Source organism: Ciona robusta, chromosome 4 (assembly GCF_009617815.1).
Source record: "Ciona robusta chromosome 4, ASM961781v2".
NCBI lineage: Eukaryota > Metazoa > Chordata > Ascidiacea > Phlebobranchia > Cionidae > Ciona > Ciona robusta.
This window is the reverse complement of record NC_143238.1, coordinates 4,123,680-4,143,305: the sequence shown is the minus strand read 5'-3', so window position 1 is coordinate 4,143,305 and position 19,626 is coordinate 4,123,680. Positions and strand designations below refer to the sequence as shown.

General features: G+C 37.0%; 2 protein-coding genes across 13 annotated transcripts in view; one reads left to right on the top strand and one right to left on the bottom strand.

Moving 5' to 3' along the window:
• The window catches only part of LOC149736817 (otoferlin-like), a 33,177-nt gene that overhangs the window by 829 nt on the left and 12,722 nt on the right, over positions 1-19,626 (bottom strand). For 4 of the 12 annotated variants that reach the window (XM_089876535.1, XM_089876541.1, XM_089876544.1 and 1 more), the window contains 24 exons: positions 19,495-19,619; positions 17,562-17,696; positions 16,993-17,154; positions 16,612-16,698; positions 15,813-15,932; positions 11,610-11,768; positions 10,269-10,428; positions 9,771-9,806; positions 8,997-9,103; positions 8,511-8,612; positions 8,194-8,308; positions 8,084-8,134; positions 7,539-7,669; positions 7,038-7,253; positions 6,210-6,391; positions 5,733-5,903; positions 4,935-5,092; positions 4,127-4,269; positions 3,391-3,479; positions 3,055-3,153; positions 2,158-2,293; positions 1,001-1,100; positions 577-764; positions 88-188 (listed from right to left, as the gene is read on the bottom strand). In XM_089876535.1, coding sequence (XP_089732661.1) covers positions 88-188; positions 577-764; positions 1,001-1,100; positions 2,158-2,293; positions 3,055-3,153; positions 3,391-3,479; positions 4,127-4,269; positions 4,935-5,092; positions 5,733-5,903; positions 6,210-6,391; positions 7,038-7,253; positions 7,539-7,669; positions 8,084-8,134; positions 8,194-8,308; positions 8,511-8,612; positions 8,997-9,103; positions 9,771-9,806; positions 10,269-10,428; positions 11,610-11,768; positions 15,813-15,932; positions 16,612-16,698; positions 16,993-17,154; positions 17,562-17,696; positions 19,495-19,619 — 3,073 coding nt within the window. Of the gene's footprint in view, positions 1-87; positions 189-576; positions 765-1,000; positions 1,101-2,157; positions 2,294-2,808; positions 2,908-3,054; positions 3,154-3,390; positions 3,480-4,126; positions 4,270-4,934; positions 5,093-5,732; positions 5,904-6,209; positions 6,392-7,037; positions 7,254-7,538; positions 7,670-8,083; positions 8,135-8,193; positions 8,309-8,510; positions 8,613-8,996; positions 9,104-9,770; positions 9,807-9,942; positions 9,976-10,268; positions 10,429-11,609; positions 11,769-15,812; positions 15,933-16,611; positions 16,699-16,992; positions 17,155-17,561; positions 17,697-19,494; positions 19,620-19,626 lie in introns of all 12 variants that reach the window. The other 8 variants (XM_089876545.1, XM_089876537.1, XM_089876542.1 and 5 more) reach the window with 6 other exon arrangements.
• Positions 13,113-16,077, top strand: LOC149736818 (uncharacterized). The gene is made up of 3 exons (XM_089876603.1): positions 13,113-13,534; positions 13,968-14,213; positions 14,702-16,077. Exons 1-3 carry the CDS (start codon positions 13,298-13,300, stop codon positions 15,017-15,019), a joined length of 801 nt encoding a protein of 266 aa, XP_089732729.1. The 5' UTR covers positions 13,113-13,297; the 3' UTR covers positions 15,020-16,077.

The following is a 19,626-nucleotide window of genomic DNA, read 5'->3' as shown; positions in this document are numbered from 1 at the left end:
TTAGAAAAAAAAAAAAACGTTTTTTTTATTTGTTTTAGTAAAATTATGTTGCACACCACGCACAAACGCACACCATGCGTTACTTACTTTGGTTTTTCCAAAGGATCAGGTTCCTCCCGTCCATATCCAGCTGGATTCTTTTCCGCTTCCTCGGCAGTTAGCAACGAAATTTCAGCCTCAACTTTCCCCTTTATAAGTTTATTATTTCATAACATTGTAGGTAGAATAATTTGTATAAACCAAAACACTGCACACATAATTGTGTGGCAATGTAAAACTAAACCCGATTTAATTTCATATAAGGATTTAAAGTACGATAAAATATACAGATTTGCAGAAAATACAATTCATTTTCAACATTAAAATCGTCCTTTTCAACCTGTACTGACGAAAATTGGTGAAAATGTTAACGAATGTAACATTTTACTTGGTTGGCCGGAAACGAAAGTTGCGACAAGGTAGCAGGGTCAATTAAGCCTTGATCCCTTTATCTCTGGTTCGAGATGCCCAACTGTCAAAGGCGCCGGCCTTAATAAAACTCGGCCCTTAAAAAAGTTTAGGGTTACAACAACTCACTGTAATTTCCAATTCATCCTGATCATTTTTCGCAGTAAACGGCCACCAGCCCTTTATTCTCCTTTGCTTGAAAATGGAGATCATCGGAACGTTCGAGTTGTCGTCTTCCTCTGCCGCCATGTTGAGACTGCATTTGTTTGCAGATTTGGCACCTCTGGCCAAGCGTGTGAGATCCAACGTCAGTGATCCTATGTAAGTTTATAAAAATGTTGTATATCGTGTTCGGGTAAAACGGCCAAGATTTTTATTTTATTTAATTATGCCAATAGGCAGTAAAATCATTTATAGAATCAAATACCGTATCCTATCCAAAATAGCTTTGGTAATATTTAAAAGCATGGAATATTGTTAACACGCCCCATCTTACTCCACTGTACTATATATTTGTTCCAGTTAGTGCATTGAAATAAATTTTAATGCAAACCTAAGAAATCGTCAGCAGAGAAATGATCTGCATCCCACACTTGTAAGTTAAGTCTTGGAGGAATTTTGAACTCGGTTTCGTCCCAGGAAAACATGGATTCCTAAATTGAGACTGTATTAACAGCTAGTTAACGAATGAATGCAACTTATTAATCCTCGAGTGACTTAATAAACCTCGAGTTACTTATTAAACCTCGAATTTATTAACTCTGGGGAGTGATGGGGCAACAACAGTTGTTATATAACACTGGTGTTCTGTCACGTACAACCTCGTGTTCGTTTATAAGTTACGGTAGGGTAGGGGAAGATGGGACACCTTTTCATTCCATTTTCTCGTCCCGTTTGGTGGTAAACAAAAAACATTCTAAGAATTCCAAAACCGTATCCTCACGACTCCCATAGAACGTTATTAATTGTTTAAAAGGCGGTAAGGATATTTAGACATTATGTGCTAAAGGTGTCCCATCTTCCCCCCCCCTACTATATATGTAAGCGCTGCAAGTACTACTTTGTGCCACAATACCCGAATATACAGTACGGTTTATTAGGCAATTAGGAGTGTAAATAAAGCATATTATTCGGTGACGTATGGACATATAGGCAGTAAAGAAAATTTACTGTGTTAGCGTCTTATGTAAACAAACCATCTAGCACCTTTGTTAATTATTACCGATATATGATACATCGAACACGATGCACCCGATATAGGCATATATATATATATATATATATGGCATGGACAACGTTTACGTAATACGCGTTTAAGCTATAGCATATAGGTAACGTGCCCGTTTTAGGACCAAAAGTATTACAGTGCATTGTAATATACTGTAGGTCTACTGTACTGTTGGTAATACACATTATATAGCACGCGTTGTATCATTTCATATATATAGTAGTGTAGGGGAAGATGGGACATCTTTTATTCTATTTTCTCGTCCTATTTGGTAGTAAACAAAGAACATTGAAAGAGTAATAAAACTGTATCTTCACGACTCCCATAGACCATTGTTAATTGTTTAAACACGATCAGATTATTTGGGTATAATGTGCTAAAGTGGTCCCATCTCCCTCCACCCTACTATAAGCTATATTATCCAACTTCATTTCTTTGTGCCTGTAAAATATAAAACATCAAATAAAATGTAAAAATTTAACCTTTTTGGTGACGACGCACTTTTCTTCGGCCACCAAATAGTCGAACGGATAAATGAACCTCCAGTTGAAATTTCCCTCCCCAGTGAGGGACCGGTAGTGAATGTCAGTTTCTTGTTTATCATCTCCAAGCAGCCAACTGTTAATACGTAACGGTTTAATGTTTGAAACCAGTGACGAAATTCGTATTTGGGAACATATTAAACTTAAACATGATAAACGACGTGGTCTACACACACGTGGTCTACGTTCATGAGGTGGATTTTATGAGGTGGAAAAATAGTTTTCGGTACAACCTGTTAATTCAGATTACAAAACAAAGTTGTAATCTATCTTTAAAAGTGTTTGGAACACAACAGAGCTTCCAGAACGCTGTTTTGGTGGTTTTGGGTGTAATACATACGTAGTCCTATAGTAGGATGGGGTAAGATGGCACACCTTCAGCACAGAATATCCAAATACACGGATTGTGTTTTAAACATTTATAAACGGTGTGTGGGAGTTGTGAGAATATGGTTTTATAATTCTTTGAATATTCTTTGTTTACTGCCAAATTGGTCAAGAAAATAGAATAAACAGGAATCCCATCTTTCCCACCCTACTATATATATATATATACGACTACACAGTGCCATTAAACATTAGTTTTCCAACCCTTTAACGTATATATCAGACATCTTTTCGCCAGTAAAAAAATCGTCGTCCTCGCAAATTACATCCTCGGTATTCCAAATAATAACACGTAACTCATACCTGATTCCATGCCGCGTGCAAAATTTAACAAAATTAGATTTCATATAAAAAAATACAAAAACCACCGGAAACGTTGTAACGACGAAATTTTAAAAACTTCGTTTTTTTTGTTTTGTTTCGCAGATACAAGGTTTCGGGGATCTTTACCCTTTAAGGTAAATGTCGGAAGCTTTTTCCCCAGTGAAAAAATCGTCATCTTGTAGCAGAACTTCGTCCGTGTTCCATATTATAACACGTAACTGGAATCTTAGGATACAATGATACAATTTAAACAAACTAAACGAAGTAATTTAAACTTGATTGAACTTTTTTTTTAACTTTTCCGATTTTTACATAAATTTTTAGACTTTTACCTCGAACTAGTAGGTAAATACTAAAACAAAAAAGTACCAGATCTAAAACAAAATCCGTGCCCATTATGTAAGGGACACATGTATTGCATAATATTTTAACTATAAAGCAAACTCTATAATATCAAAATACCCTTTTGGTTTTCTGGGTGAAACATCGACTGGGGGTCCGGGCAGTGGCATGTCCATTGGGAACATATCAACCCACATTTCAACACGACCCTATACGTATATAAAGAGTTGTAGATACATGTTTATTCAACAGCAATTTAATAGGACATGGTGTATTTGCTTTAACCCATTGTTTACTATAACGGATTGTCCAAATTATTAGCCATACATAAAAAAGTTGCCACCCCAAAAACAAAACAATCACCTACAGTAAGATACGCCACCCCAAAAACAAAACAATCACCTAAAGTAAGATACATAGTAACTCGTAAATGGAGACGTGGTGTCTGAAACAGAACACCCGTGTTATAATGAATGTCGTTTTCCAACCAACGCCAGGATAAAGCAAGTTATATTCATTCAATCGTCATATTTGTGGTATTTTAATAACACGGAACGACGTTTTTATGGCAAATAATATAAATATTAAAAAAGTGGTGATAAGCGTAAATTTATGACTGTCAAAATTTCTGAGAACTCGTCGTTTATACGTAATTGGCATAGCTATAGTAGGTTGGTGTAAGATGGTCCGTCTGTTCAGTGGTAAACAAAGAGAATTTACAAAAGGATATACCCGTATCCCCACGACTCTTAATGAGCGCTGTTATTCGTTAAAAACACGATCAAGAATTATATGATGTTATGAACCAATGGTATCCATCTTACTCCACAGTACTATTTACAAAATTGTTTCAAACCTGTTCGATTCCCGGTTTCTCTGAACTGTACAGAGACCTTGTCTCCACATGTTCGGGCACCAGTTTGCAGCCAACCTTGGATATTTCTTCCCAGTTTCTTAAAGCTACCAATGCCACGTGTTCTTCTGTTGGTTTCTTATGGCCTGTCAAATACAGCTTATAGTAGAGTGGGGTAAAATGGGACATTTTTATATCCTTTTCTCGTCATTTTTGATAGTGAACTTAATTATGTAACAGTGGGCTCGCGACTTTAAAATAGCGTTGTAAATAGTTTAAAACACAAGGAAAAGTAAGGAATAATGATGATATTTAGATAATAATGCCTCAATTTTACCCTATAGTAATACAAGTGTTGACGCAGCATGGTTAAAACTAAGGTTCAGTGTCACTTAAGACCTTAACATTATTTTGTTTATTCACTCAGTTTATCACGTAACCATAGTCAACATAAGGCGACCAAATATGAATTATCGGATAACGATAACTACCTACTTACCTTTAATGTTAAATAAATAAATGTAACGTATTTATCTTCGCGTGTTGGGGGTCGTTATAACACACGTTTACTCTGTTTCATGTATGGCTGATAATTTATACAACCCATAGAGAGCCACTTGGTTGGACCAAATGCCTTTAAGTGTTTTGTCAAAAACACACTTCCATAAAGGTAGCATTGAGCCTTCAACCTGTATGCTCTTAGGCTAGACGCTCTAACTACAGCGCCAGCAGACGTTATAGCAATCAACCAATAAGTCAAGAGTTATTTACCAACGAAAAGCTGACATTTAAACAGAATTTGCACTCTTACCGTTTTCGTCTTCTAATTCGATTGCACCGGTAAAGGTTTTGTTTCCGATACGGACCTTGCCGGGCATAAAGTGTGGGCCATCGAGTTTTAACTCTTTGCAAAGTTTTTTCAAAGTCTCGGAAGGTTTCATCGGATCTCGCCATTGATTGTATCCGAATCTGCACGAATAAGTAAATGGTAAAACAGTCAGCACACCGTTTCTTCAGTATCCATGCATTCATTCATTTATTCATGTATACCAAGTTATAATGGCTTTAATAAAAGTATAAACAGTAGACACATTTTCTACTTTATTTTATCCTAATTAAAATATAGAATAGAAGAAATGATTGCAATTTCTAAAAAAAATATATTCGAAAAGCAGTATAATAGTACAAGTGCTGGCGTACTATATAGTAGGATGGGGAAGGTGGAACACCTTAATGTAATATTAAATATCCTGATCGTGCTTTAAACATTTAACAACTGCCTATGGGAGTCGTGAGGATGTGGTTATGTAACTTTCATATGTTCTTTATTTATACTACCCAATGTGACGAGAAATGGAATGAAAAAGTACTATAGTAGGGTGGGGGAAGATGGGACACCTTTAGCACATAATATTCAGATATCGGTTCAGAAAGTCATAAGGATTTAGTTTTATAATTCTTTAAATGTTCTTTGTTTACTACTAAATGGGACGAGAAAATAGAGTTAAAAAGTGTCCCATCTTCCCCCTTCCTGCTGTATAATATTATAGACCTACTATAGTAGCACAAGCTGCTGCTTGCTTCAAAACAAACATGGGGCCGAACTCACATCGCGTATTTCTCTGCCACGCCGCATAGTGGTCTGTGTTTGCTGTAGAACCGATTCTCAAGGTCGATTTTTGTTTCTCCGATCAAGTCATCAGCGCTTAAAAGATCCCAATCGTAGATTTGTACTGTGAGTATGCTCTCCATGGGGAAGGTCGCCTCGAAATCAAAAGCCCTGTTTGTATGAATCAAAATGAGCACGTTCACGTATTACATCAAACGTGTCGAAATAAACTGGTTTATACGCGAGTTTTATATAGAATATCATTTTTAAGATTATTGAACTCGCGTTTTGGAATTGCCAGTACGAAATTCCTGTATCATTTTTTTTAAAATTTGTTATTGCATGTTAGGAATTCTATACTCATAGTTCCATACTCATAACAATACATATATATTAACCATTGTCAACAGTACTGTACAGATACCAAGGTATAGATATCGACTTTTAGCAATTATAGTGTTCCACATTTTTACTCACTTGCCAAAAGTTGGGTTCAACTGTTTCGAAATGTAATTTTCCTTGTCGTTAATTTTGTTGTCGCCCAACGATATGACAATGTAAGGATCCGATTTTCCGTTGGGATCTGTCGGATGTAGATCAGTGGCGCGTATGATGTAAGCACGAACAAGAACATGAATCGGTTCATTGGAAGGCAGGCCCTGTAACACATTAGGAAATTTGAACGTCAATATATAAGTAGGTTGAGAAAAGATGGGATATGTTTTAATATTTTTTCTGGTTCATTTTGAACGCAAACAAAGAATATTTACAGAATTACATAACCTTAAAACCTTACGACTTTAAAGAGCGTTGGTAACTGTTGAAAACACGACTAGGAATCATGGGATTCAGGTGCCAACATCATCTCATTTTACTCTATACAGTACTATAAGCGGATTTTGGTCTTTACATTTTATCAAGGAATTATGTAAACACGTATGAGATTACTATAGCACTATGCAAAGGTTATTAGGATGATATATGAGATTTTAAATAGAGTTTCGGTGGCCTAACAGCTTTTTTCACAAGTACAAAGTAACCTTTTCGCAGTTAAAAGCAAGTAATACAAGATAACGTCCCACTTTAACCGCCAGATGTCAATATTACAAACAACTAGAAAACACTCGCAAAGTTTAAATAGTACACTGTGTAAGCATCAAGCCACCAATAACCTGTTTATGTGTCACTAAATTAATATATCACCAATTCTTCAACACGTTAGCTATACAGACGATGTGTTTGGTCTAGGTAAACGACAACATACAAACATACACAGTTTGCACGCAGCAACATCTGCTGTTTTACCTTGAACATTCCATACTGTGGGTCAGGTTGTTCCACATAATGGGGAAGTGGGTGTCGGTAGATCTTAAAAGCCCCCTTGAAATTGCCAACGATTCTTTTCTGGTCGGTTATGTCATCTGCTAGATCTTCCCGCTTTCCTCGGTATAAATCGAACGAGTTCAAAAGGTCGTTAAAACCTGAAAACTCATTCGCATTCTCAAGTTCGGTGTCGTAGATCTGCATTACAAGATTTGAAGACTTAAAAATAAGTTCTCCAACACAGTAGCCTTCCATATGGATTGTTTAAGTTGTCAGCCATACCGTAAACACATGATAAAAATACAAAAACCTAATCACCCACAAATATACAGGCGTGGTAACTCGTGTAAGCATAATTAAGCACAAGGTGTGTGAAACAGAACACCCGTGTTAATAACTGTAATAGCCCTGTCACGCGAGGAAAAAGCAAGTAACGAAATGTTTAAAAGGCATAAACTGTTTTATTTTTGCAGTGGTTTTCACCTTGAGTTCGTCGATTGGTAGCTTCTTTGTCTTCCATTTGCGAACTGGTGCGCCCAAGCTTTTTTTCGCTTGCTTAACCACTCCAACAGCACCCTTTAGAAGTTTTTTGCCGACCTTTTTTTCTTTGCCGTCTTTTGCCATGTTTGAAAACATGCTTTAGTTTGTGGAAGTGTTTAAATTGGTAATACCTCTTTAGCGCAGACTAGCGGAGCATATTTTTTCGTTTAAATATGAAACATAAAAACGAAATCGTTCTTGAACGGTATTTACAACAAGAAGCTTTTCAATGTACATGTTATTGGCAACTACGAAAACAACTGTTTTCAATTATATCAAGCGCCATGCATCAAATTATGTAACGTGCTGAATTAAATTCGGCCAAATAAACCAATAGATTATTTCATAATTAAAATCTTATCATAAAAACAAAATGGCTTTAAAAAGTGCAGCAAGTTAGGATGATCGCAAAACTTGCTAGTTTTGTTTAATTAATATTACTACATCGATTATTAAATCCGACACACACTTCAAGCAGTGCAATGTACCGTGATCTTTCTGTTTATTCTGAAGTGTCTGACCGTACCATGTACTTGCCGCTAAAAACTTTCTATTAAGTGACTGTAATACTAAAGTTACATCGGTTGTTTTGTGTTACCTTGCTCGACAACTTTTGCGGTGTTTTCGTTCACCTCGTTTGATGGTACTACAGAGTCATCATCTTCGTCATTGTAAACGTCCTGAACCCCAGCGTCATCCTGTTTCTGTTTTTGCTACAAATTCAAAAGTAGGTCAAATAGCAAAGTTTTTACACCGGTGATTCTCCCATTTGTTATGGGCGTATCAAAGTAATATGACTTCTAATGCACTAGAACACAATTCTACGAGCAAATCTCGGATCACTGCATTCTTACATACCCACAAACCACAAGCAAGCTGATCCGTGGTATATTTACTCTAAACAGAAATATTTACCTCGTTAAGAGTTTCGAGTGATGCAAAATACTTGGACCACCAATCCAACGTAGCTTCGTCCAACGGATCTTCGTCATCGTCTTTGCTCTTTTTCTCCTCGGCCTAAAATGGAACAGATTGAAACCAAAACCTTTCTTGTTTAAATGAATGAATGAGACTTTTAGAGTAGCAGGGCAAGGAGAGTCTTTATAAGACATGCGTTCGGTTTCGCGTTTATCAATGATCAATGGAAACACCACAAAGTTACACACGCGCTCATACTTTTACCTTCTTTGTATAACTGACAATTTAGACAGCCAATTAGAGGCCATTGGTTTGAAGCAATAAATGTTAAGTGTCTTTCTCATGTGGCTACCATTCAAGTTTCTAACCACTGAGCCACGGCGCTTTACATTTTTTTCTAAAAAACGTGCATCATACTTAAAAAAATGTACTAGCTCACATTCTGCCTACAAAACAAGTGTAATTGCAAAACAGAAGCCTTACTTCTAGAGAAATTTCCACCATACCACTTGGAGGAGGTGTCGGCGTATCATAGATGTTAACGACGGTGTCGTTGGTTTCAGTAGAAACTTCGCCGTTTCGTTTTATCCCTAAGAAATAAACTTTAAGTCTGCATGTTTAACTCGAATGTATAGGAATGTGGGGTAAGATGGACACCGTTAGCAAATAATGTTATATATTTTCTTATCGTTTTTACAATTAACAACGCTCTTGTAGAGCCATGAGGATACAGTTATATATTTTTGTAGTGTTCTTTGATTGTAATGTTTTTTTTGTTTGCGACCAAACTGGATGATATAAAAGAATAAAACACGGACCATCTTACCCCAAACTACTATACTGGGAAGACAAAAGTTTTAAAGGGGTTAGTACAGATTCAAGCAAACGTAAATTTTAGGAAAAAGTTAGAAATATACGAATACTGAGTGATTAGTATCCATGCTATATAGGGACTTGACAACAAATACTAAACAGATTCACGACAAAGACAGAGTAAAAGATAGCTTGTGGAAAAAATGACGAATAGATTCGCAATATGCATTTTCTTTATTTTTGTTACAGACCAAACATGCTATAGTAAAATGCACTTTTTATAGCTTTTTAACAGAAACTTTTCATCTAATTTTCATCTAAAAAACACGAAAAATGTAAGTTTAAAAAAAGTAAATGTTAGGTCAAGTAAAGAGAGTTACAAAGACACGTCAATACATGCATAACACTTAAACTAAAGGGTTTATTTGTATCTTGCAACAAAACCTTTTCGTTTTTTCTTGTGGTTTCCGTATTCACCGTCTATATGTTATGTATATAAATAAGGTCGGTAACTCACATATACCCAAACCGATTATGTTTAAACACGATACTTAGTGCATGTATGTGGTGCAACATTCAGAATGTGCAATGTGTTTTAACCACCATAACATATTACCTTGAATACCTTCCACAAAAAGCTTGCAAGCCGCTTGTAATGCAAAAGTCAAAATGTTCAATAATTAAACTAACATTATAAAATAGCACCAGCATTGAAGCAAGTTATTAGCGATATAATATTGTGGAGAAAGATTGGACAACTTTAGAACATAATATACAAAGTCCTGATCGTGTTTTAATCAATTAACAACGGTCTATTGCAGTCGTGGGGATGCGGTTTTATAATTCCTTAAAGTTATTTTGTTTACTACTAAATGGGACGAGAAATAGAATGAAAATGTGTCCCATTTTACCCAGCTTAATGTACATAGAAGTTATTCGTACCTGTGTAAATTTTCGACTTATCCGGCGGACGAAACACGAACTTCGAAATATTACTAATAATGTGTGTTCCCACTAGAACTGACCGACCAAAAGCTCGACAGTCAATGCAAGTAATGCTGATTGGTGGACACCAATACTCCACTTCTGGCAGGTCAACGTCCTGTATTAAAAATAAAAAATTAAAAGTGAAAGTTTTAACCTATTTGCGCATTTATTGCTATAACAGGCAGAGGTCCTGTTTTTTAAAAAAAATTTTTTAAAATGACAAATTTAATCACCTTTGCCTATTTTTGCTTCTGATAAGCCAACTTAATTTTTGGAAGTATAAAAAGTTAACGGTCAAAATATTAATCTTTTTCGCTATTATAAACCCTTGTCTCTGTATAAACGGTCCCAGCATGTAATTTATCGAAGATATTAACCACCTGTTTAACCGGTTATTCGACTTATTTTAAACGAGTAAATTTAAAAATTAATCCAGTGCTTGACAAGGGATAACCTCTGCAAAGGTCAAACTAAGATGCCGAGTTTTAGTTGCTCAATTTAAACAATATTACTCATTTCATATAAGTGGTACATTAGCGCTGGACTAAACGTTGTACAGTAATATAGTAGGGTGGGGGAGATGGGACACATTTTTATACTATATTCTCTTCCTATTTGGTAGTAAACAAAGAAAGTGCAAACAATTATAAAACCGTATCCTCACGACTCAAAATAGCGTTGTTAATCGTTTAAAACACGATCAGGATATTTGGATGTTATGTGCTACAGGTGTCCCATCTTCCCCCACCCTGCTATATAATAATTTTTTTGCAAATTGGTACTAAGTAAAGATCATAGGGTTATCTTTTAAACATCCTAATGCCAATATATCAAAAAATTTAAACTGATAACTGTTCCGTAAAATTTGTAATTTTATGGTTTATCGCGCATGTGCAATATCGGGCGAATTTCAATTTATTTTAATGAGACTTTGCGCACGACTGTCGGTTTGTAGCCGTTTCTCAACGAAGGGTTTGAATCTCGTTTGGCATTTGCGTCGATGGACCTCAGGGCAACTATAACGTAAATTGCGATAAGACACCCATAATCAACAAATCAGCACGTCAAAGTTTTAAGAATTTGTCACCTACATATAGTAAGGTGGGGGAAGATGGGACACCTGTAGCACATAGCATCCAAATATCTTGATCGTGTTTTAAACAATTAACAACGGTCTATGGGACTCGTGAGCCGTGAGGATACGATTTTATATTTCTTTCAATTTTCTTTGTTTACTACTAAATGTGACGAGAAATAGAATAAAAAAGTATCCCATATTCCCCCATCCTACTTTACCTCGATAAACTTGATCGGCTCCGCGAAATTGGGATTTTTCTTGTAGTTGTTTATGAGACAAGACGAGACGCAGCGACCAGCAATTTCAATGTCTACTCTCGGGCGGTCAACTGAAATCAACTGCACTCTTTTTAAATCCCGCAAACCCCAGAAAAGAACCTGTAAGAAAATACCAAATAAACGTCTGCTGGTGTGTGGGAGTTTTGACCACAGAACGTGGGCGTATTGGAATTATGTTAATTTTAAAATAACATAATTCACATAATATGTGTAAAACTTCAGTAGCACAAATAAAATTGTCCTTTTTTGAAAAATAACACAATTTAAATAATATATTTGTAACATTTTATTAGGTAAAATAAATTTAATCAGGTAAAAAATTTCATAATTTTAGCAAGTTACACGGCACCCTCTATAAAAAGGGCGCCACGGGTAATCGAATAAATAAATTATCGTGTATTCGCATCTGGTCGCATATAGGCGGTAAATAATCTCAGCCTAGTTTATACGTAATCCCCCTGTTTTATGAATCACGGTAAACAATATTTTGTAGCTTCGTTCGAGTTAGGGAGAAATGCAGTCGACGTGCTGCATGTTTACTAAACCAGAATATCGGTTTATTTTCAGCGAGAAAGTTCGATCCGATTAATCAGAACAAGATTAGAGTGTCGGTCTCATCGTACAATAAACATTGTTTTGGGGGAACATATTAATATATATTACAAGTCTGCCGTCAAAAATCCGATGGCCTCGTCTAGAAAGTGAATTTCAGGAAAAAAACGAAAGATTTTGAATTGTGAGTTATGTAGCTGCAAAAAAATGTATATTTTGACGCCAAAAGTAGCCAAGTCTAACATGTATAGTGTAACTCAAGTACGACTAGACACCTCAAGCAAATTCGGATATTATATGTCATGTTTTACACCATTGTCATACAATGTAACTGAGCGTTGGTTGACACGGTTTGAGTTTAAGAGAAGAGAAGTTACTCGCAAACCGGTTTTTATATTCAAGCATACAACGATATGGTTATTGTGGCACACGCAACGCCGAGATGTCTCCTCTTTGTGGTTTAATGAATCGCCTGTTTCGCATGCGTGCAGTGAAAACAGTCGTAGTTGACGGTTTTATAAATGTACGCTGCTGACCAACGAAGAGACTGATCGCTCAATCTGGTTAATCGAGAAGATTATATGCGGCAACCGGTACTTTCCAGGCACACTGTAAAATTAAGTGGCTTGATTAAAATATTATTCTTCGATAGTTGATTGTAAGTGTTGCGCATATTAATCTGAACGTCGTGCCAGGAGGAGTTGGCCACATCATCAACAGGCGACGGAGGAAGGGACGCTACGTCGGCGGATACAATCAATTTGCGTAAACATTGCGGCCTCCCAATGCCCAGCTTTTCCGCCGTAGGTTATTTACAAGATTTTCAATTTTGAACGATAAAAGCAGGCGCTTTAGTGAGCTTAAGCACACCTAGTAGACACTTGAGCCCTACAAGCGAGAATGTCAGCTATTTGCAGTCGCGAGTTAGGTTTCGGATTAGGACAGCCGAATACGTAGAACATTGCCAAGTATTTTAGTCCTGCAGCAAACATATTTATTTAAATAAATCAATCCGATTATGAATTTTAGAATGCTCGGACTTTGTTTTGGGCAACTGATGCCAAATACGTGACAGAATGGTAGTTGGATATTTGGTTACAGTTTTAAAACTTGCAGTTGTTTTGTCGACGCTGCCTTCGTTAAAAGCAAACCCAAGGCGCTCATACACTTGCCGGGACTGTTTACTGCAGTGTAATACGTTCGAAAGGGATATGACAAGATGTTATCTTTGTTTGCACGTGTGTGGAAGACAACTGACCGACGTTTTCAACTTCTTCAGCGAGTATCACTGCCAGCCACGGTGGGGCGCTGAGGTAAGACCAAGGTTTATAAACCAAGTCGACTGTTTAGAAAACGTGATCAACTTTATGGTGTTTGCGCGTTATAAAGGACATTGTATCCCAAACACCTGTTTATAAAGCAGGGCCTAATCCAAATCGGAATTTTAAGCATTTTTTAAATGATATGTATAGTGTTCGTTTAAAGCGGCTACGTATAATTTTGTCACGCACACTTCAACCAAAAATTAAACTCGGCCAAAACCATTTTAAAATCTACATAAAGCAGTTTTTACATCCAATAGAATGCAGTTCTTTTATTACTCTTTTAACAAACATTGTTTAAACGTACATGTCACCTTATATTGCCTTTTAAATTTATATAACATTCTAGAACCTAATTTAGCGTAGAGCAAAAAAAGTGCATACATCCAAACACCCTTTTAAGTCAAAATTTGTTCGTCTTTAGCTACCAGGCCCAACGACACCAACGACAACAACGACAACAACGACAACAACGACAACAACGACACCACCTACACCCACTCCATTACCGGGCACACAACCGGCAGAAGAACTTATACGGCAAAACAGACATTTATTCGTTGACCCGAATCAACTGGCAAACATGACAGCAGTTTTAGACTCGGAAAGTAGAGCTCCTTCCCCTAGAAGTCATAGCAGTATATTGCCAGTATGCCCAACAACACGAATGGTATTGACCTTTTTTCATTGAACTACAATAGCGATGTACAAGATGCGACTGTTCTTCCGAATATTAAATCTGTAGTAATCGATAAAACGTACAAGCCAGTTGGCCTCAAAGACGACACGTGTGAAAATTAATATATCGGCCGACTTTAGCAAAGCAAACTATGCGACAAGTGTTTAAAATGTTAGTTTTTAGCGTTCGAATAAACCGCACAAGCCTCATTCCAATTCGTTTGGATAGGCCCTTCTTTAAGACAAAGTAAAGGCTTTAGCATGAAAGAGAGGTACTTGGTACTTGTTTTGCATCGACGAAAATTAGCAAAGCACAAGAATGCGACAGTTTTTTTATATTTCTGTAGCATGAATAAAACAACGCAAATTTCCTATTCGTATGGCCTTTTATGGGCGCATTGTAATTTTAGGTCAGCATATTTAATAAATTTTTGTTAATGCATAAAGACCGCAAAATTTTATATTAAAATTTTGTTTCAGGTGATAACACCGATGTGGGTGGAACACAAGTCCGGTCATATGGTGACATTGGTTACTCATAACGAACTCGTGCAGTCGTTTTTCGTCGGGGTATGTCGGAACACGACGCCGGAAATAGACGTTCCAAACAGCAGATGCAAAACAGAACAGACGCTGCACAGCGCGATGTTTTGGGTGTCGCGTGCCTGGACGCGGGCTCATCCACATGCAAGGTTTGATGACTGTACCCCGACAAGGCACGATCCGGAAATACTTTGGTGTAAGGATTGGGTCAGGTTAAACGCCGCTTGCTCGTTGTTTATTGCTGGTTCGACCTAGATCCAATGGCATTCAGAGATAGCGAAACAGCGCGCGAAAATTCCGCTGAGAACACAAGGGTGGTGCATGGGAAACTCCAGTACGACCGTGGGTGTGTTTATATAACACGGAGAAAGAGGCAGACATGTCAAAACCGTACGATACCGGAACCTTCTAAATTTTAATTGTCGGATATAAACCATTATGCGGGGAAACGAAAAACGCTAAGATTTTGGTAACTGTCACATCGAGCAAAAGTCAGAAAACCGGATCGTCGACTTTCGAAGAAAAGACGATGTGTGCCACACCCGCATAACTATGTAGATAAACATGGCAACAACAGCGGCACAGTATTGCAAGGGGGGTTAACACAATTATAATACCTTATGCAGTAATGAGAGAACGATAGCTTCATTAATGATTTCAAGGTTCGGCGTTAAAGGATTTTCATATTGAACCAAGATTATGGTTGGTTCCCAATTATTTGCAATCATGTAACAGACGTGCAATGACTTCATATTTGAAGGTGAAATTGAAATGATTTTTTTTGATTTGATATGTATGTTACTATAAAGGCCATTCAAAAAATACCGAACAGGGCGACCATTTTTATGTTTAAAAAATTAAATTCAAAATCGTTCCTGGCGTGTGGTAAAGTAACCCAGACGTTTATTTATTGAACGATAATTATTTAAGTAACTTTTTTGATATAAAAAGGTTTATCCGCAATAGTAAAAAAGGCCATAGCAAACGGAATATTCTGCACCATATTTGATCTTATCTTTTAGTTTGAATTGCATTCTTGAAACCTTACCTCCACACGGTGTTTCGCAAGCAAAGGACGTATTCCTTTAGGAACTGTAAACTTGTGGCCTTGGTTGGTTTGTATTGATTCTGTTATTTTCATCGAGTCTTCGTCAGCAGCGGACTTGATCTAAAAATATTATGTTGTTAATTTTTTGTTGTTGTTAATTTTTTTTCAGTACTGTGAATTTAGTTGTTATTCTTTAAGATGCTTCCGCATTACGTTCAATTGTTATTTATTTAATTAAATCTTGCCTTTAAAACATTGGTCAGAACATGCTATGAGATAAAGTTTGTGTATAGTTATAGCTTAAGTATATACCATGCAGACATAGAGCAATTTTAACGCAAAAAGCCACCTTTCATAAAAATTACTGTTGGATATGCATTGTTCAACAACATTATACCGTTTACTAATCCGGCAAAACAATTTTTGGCACAAACAAAGAGGAAATTATAAATTAAAAAAAACACGTTCAGACGAAGTGCAAATTAAAATAAATTTAGAAGAGCCGCCATTTTTTCAAACGCGCTCTACTATAAACTTATTACTTTAAGTGTTTGTTAGCAGAGCAGAACTCACTCAGTCAATTACACACTCAAATCCAATTAGAAAAACAACTTTTCAATTGTGTTAGCTTTTTGTACAGGTGTGTAGTTAGCACACGGTGGAATAACCCAGAGAGGTACAATGACAATTAACACAACATTCAATGACGTGTGAGGTGACCAAAGTCATCCATGCAGTTATACAAAGTGCAGCAACGTGAGACATTAAATTAGACGGAAATATGCCACCCTTGGCAAACCTCGAAAATATTACGCCGGGATTTTCGCTTTGTCTCTTTCCATCGTGCCAGAAGTACATCGTCCATCTGCTTTTGATCGTACGGGATCTGGAATACTGCTTAGATTAACAAGCCGCCGCTGCAGCCGCAGGGCGCAAGTCGGCCGAGCTTTGACGTCATGACCATTCGAAGTTCACTTGTTTATCAAAGCTTGACGAAGCATTCTTCGAAAATTTCGCAGCCGAAATAGGAAGTAAATCTTGCAGATTAGGTAAAACGATTTCATGAGTCATGGGATTTTAACGAACGGAAATAGTTTCCAAAGTGGGCGCGAGATTTTCGTCAATGGCTATTCAACGTGCGCCAATAACGTACAATAGTAAAAGCAACAAAGTACATCACCTGCAACAGTTCAAATGCGGCTAAAACCTCTCCAGCTTTGGTCATGCCTCTGTAAACTTGAAACCAGTCGAGCTGGGGCGGGAACCTCGGCTCTTCGTATCTCTCACTGCTCATTTTTACCACAGGCTTTGCAATAGTACGGCCTATGTATTCGTTTTTGCCCTGCAAATGCAAAACGCGTCCCTGCATGAGTATACTGCAATGCCACCACAGGCGCGTCTCATATACGTGGTGTTCATATACGTGGAACTTAAGCAAAACGCCGGGAGTAAACTTGAGTTATGTGTTTCAAGCCGGTTTGCCGACCCGATAACATCAACAAACCTGTTTATAAGAATGTAAGCTTGAAATATCGCACTAGAAATCTATAGGGACAAGTTATAAGCAGGCCCTCTTAACTAATTTAGAAACAAAATTAATAAAAGGGGATATTTTACATAATACTTATTTTATTCGGCCTTTTTGGAGAAATTTCTGTTTTCTGGTTTGCTAAAATTTTATACCAGCTTTATATTTTTATTGAAGTGTCGATTAATGTTAGCTGGCTCTCGATAAGCGTCTTAACATACCACGTTGTCTTGGTCGAATATCTCAACAATGATGATCGGCGGATCGTCTCGAAGTTCTTCCGCCCTCCCATACAATGTAATGTTGGGCATAATGAGTGTCTGGTCCCATGTTGGGCTGAGTGTTTCGTCTATCACCTGTTAACATGGAAATGAGTGATGTAATAAGTTGGGGTAACTTGGTCTATATGTTAATATAGTAGGGTGGGACACCTAAATTCCAAATATCCTAATCTTGTTTTAAACAGTTAACAACGGTCTATGGGAGTCGTGAAGGTATACGATTTCATAATTATTTGAATATTCTTTGTTTACTACCAAGTGAGACGAGAAAATAGAATGAGATGGTGTCTCATCTTTCTCCACCCTGCTATACATTTTGCTCAGATAAGATTTTGTCTTCATTTTTTATTATCCTTAACGTTATACATTCAGTCGTAAACAAAGTATATTTACGGCAATTGTTATAAACACGATTAGGAAACATGGGATATTATGTTTTAACGATATCCATCTTACCCCGAGACCAACTGTAATTTTGTAAGGTAGAAATACCTGTTTGTCAGCATAGCCTTTTGAAATGTAACACCAAAATAAGGTTTGAGATGCATAACGCTTTGTGTTTATTTCAATATAGAGGTGTTTGCATGTTTCAACTTGGTCACTTATTGGATATAGCACCCTGTGCGTCGGGGTAATAGGCCAATTCTAACCTAAATCTCAGATCCTATAGCGTGTCATGCGTCTGTATAACCTCATTTTCGTAGGAAGCATAGTTTCAATGATCACGTGCAATTTTGCCCAATACTGCTACCATACAAGGAACAAAGGCCTCAAAATCACGAAGTTCTGTACTAGTTCTTAAAATGCGCTCTGGAATTCTGCCCACGGGAATACCAAGATTCAATTGACATGTACGATACCGCAGAAATAGGCGTGAGATCTCGAATTAAAGCGCAAATAGCATGTTGCTTATAAACACGCTAAGCTATGGATATTCAATGCGTCATGTCTGGAAACAGAAAGTATTTGGCGCATAAGTTGTGTTTAAGACCTCCAAAATACATTGTTCTTATTATGTACCTATACGTGATATGGTATCGTGCCAAAAATGGACAAAGTTAAATTAAAAAGTCAATACACGTTCTGCGTGGGTAAATATAGATATTATCACGACAACTGATATAGGAGAATGAATACGATTTAATAAGTTGAAATAAAGCAGTAATATTGTCTATGAAAATTAAACAATTACGTTTACAAAATATAGTGTTTAATTTCCGCCCAAACCGCCAACATAAACGAAAGTATAGCCGCTAAAATTCCGGAAGGGCATATGTCGAAACATTAAAGCGAATATCCTCAAGCGAAAGAAAATTTGGCGGAAGCATAACGTACAGTGCGTAGCAGTTGCGGTGTGAATGATTACATGGCAGTGGAGTGGAACTCACAATTGAAAATTATTACGGCTTCGCGTGTTTTAAGTGATTTAAGAGTAAACTACCACTCAAAATGCTATATACGCAGAATACACAGAACATGGGAAATTTTCAAACCGCATAAAAAATAAACGAAACGAGGTGTGTTCAAATTCTTGGCTATACTTTGTGGCATGGTCAATTTAAAGCTATCGAAATAACACATTTTTTTTATTTTTTTATTAGATATAGTAGGGTGGGAGAAATGAGAAACCTTTAACACATAAAATCGACAAGTTCTGATCGTGTTATAAACAATTAACAACCGTCTATGGAAGTCTTGATCATGCGGTTTTATAATTCTTTGAATTTCCATTGTTATCAAACGGGACGGGAAAACGGAAAAAAGTGTCCCATCTTCCCCACCCTATACTATATATACGTTTATGATTGCGCACCAGGTTTCATATTTGTAATTCAAATTACTATAAACTGCAGTGGAGAAATAGATTACTTACTTGTGTTGTGTCGGTGTGTGTGGAAAATATGACTTTAGCGAACGGATCCGACAGCCCTGTATCATCCGCTGCGATTAGGCCTCTTGCTTGGTACATATGGGCACGCAATTCAAACTGTAGACGGTCTTAAAT

Coding starts and splice junctions, on each gene's coding strand:
- LOC149736818 (XM_089876603.1), top strand. CDS start 13,298: ATGGTAGTTGGATATTTGGTTACAGTTTTAAAACTTGCAGTTGTTTTG. Junction 13,535..13,967: donor AGCCACGGTGGGGCGCTGAG/GTAAGACCAAGG, acceptor GTTCGTCTTTAG/CTACCAGGCCCAACGACACC. Junction 14,214..14,701: donor TATGCCCAACAACACGAATG/GTATTGACCTTT, acceptor ATTTTGTTTCAG/GTGATAACACCGATGTGGGT.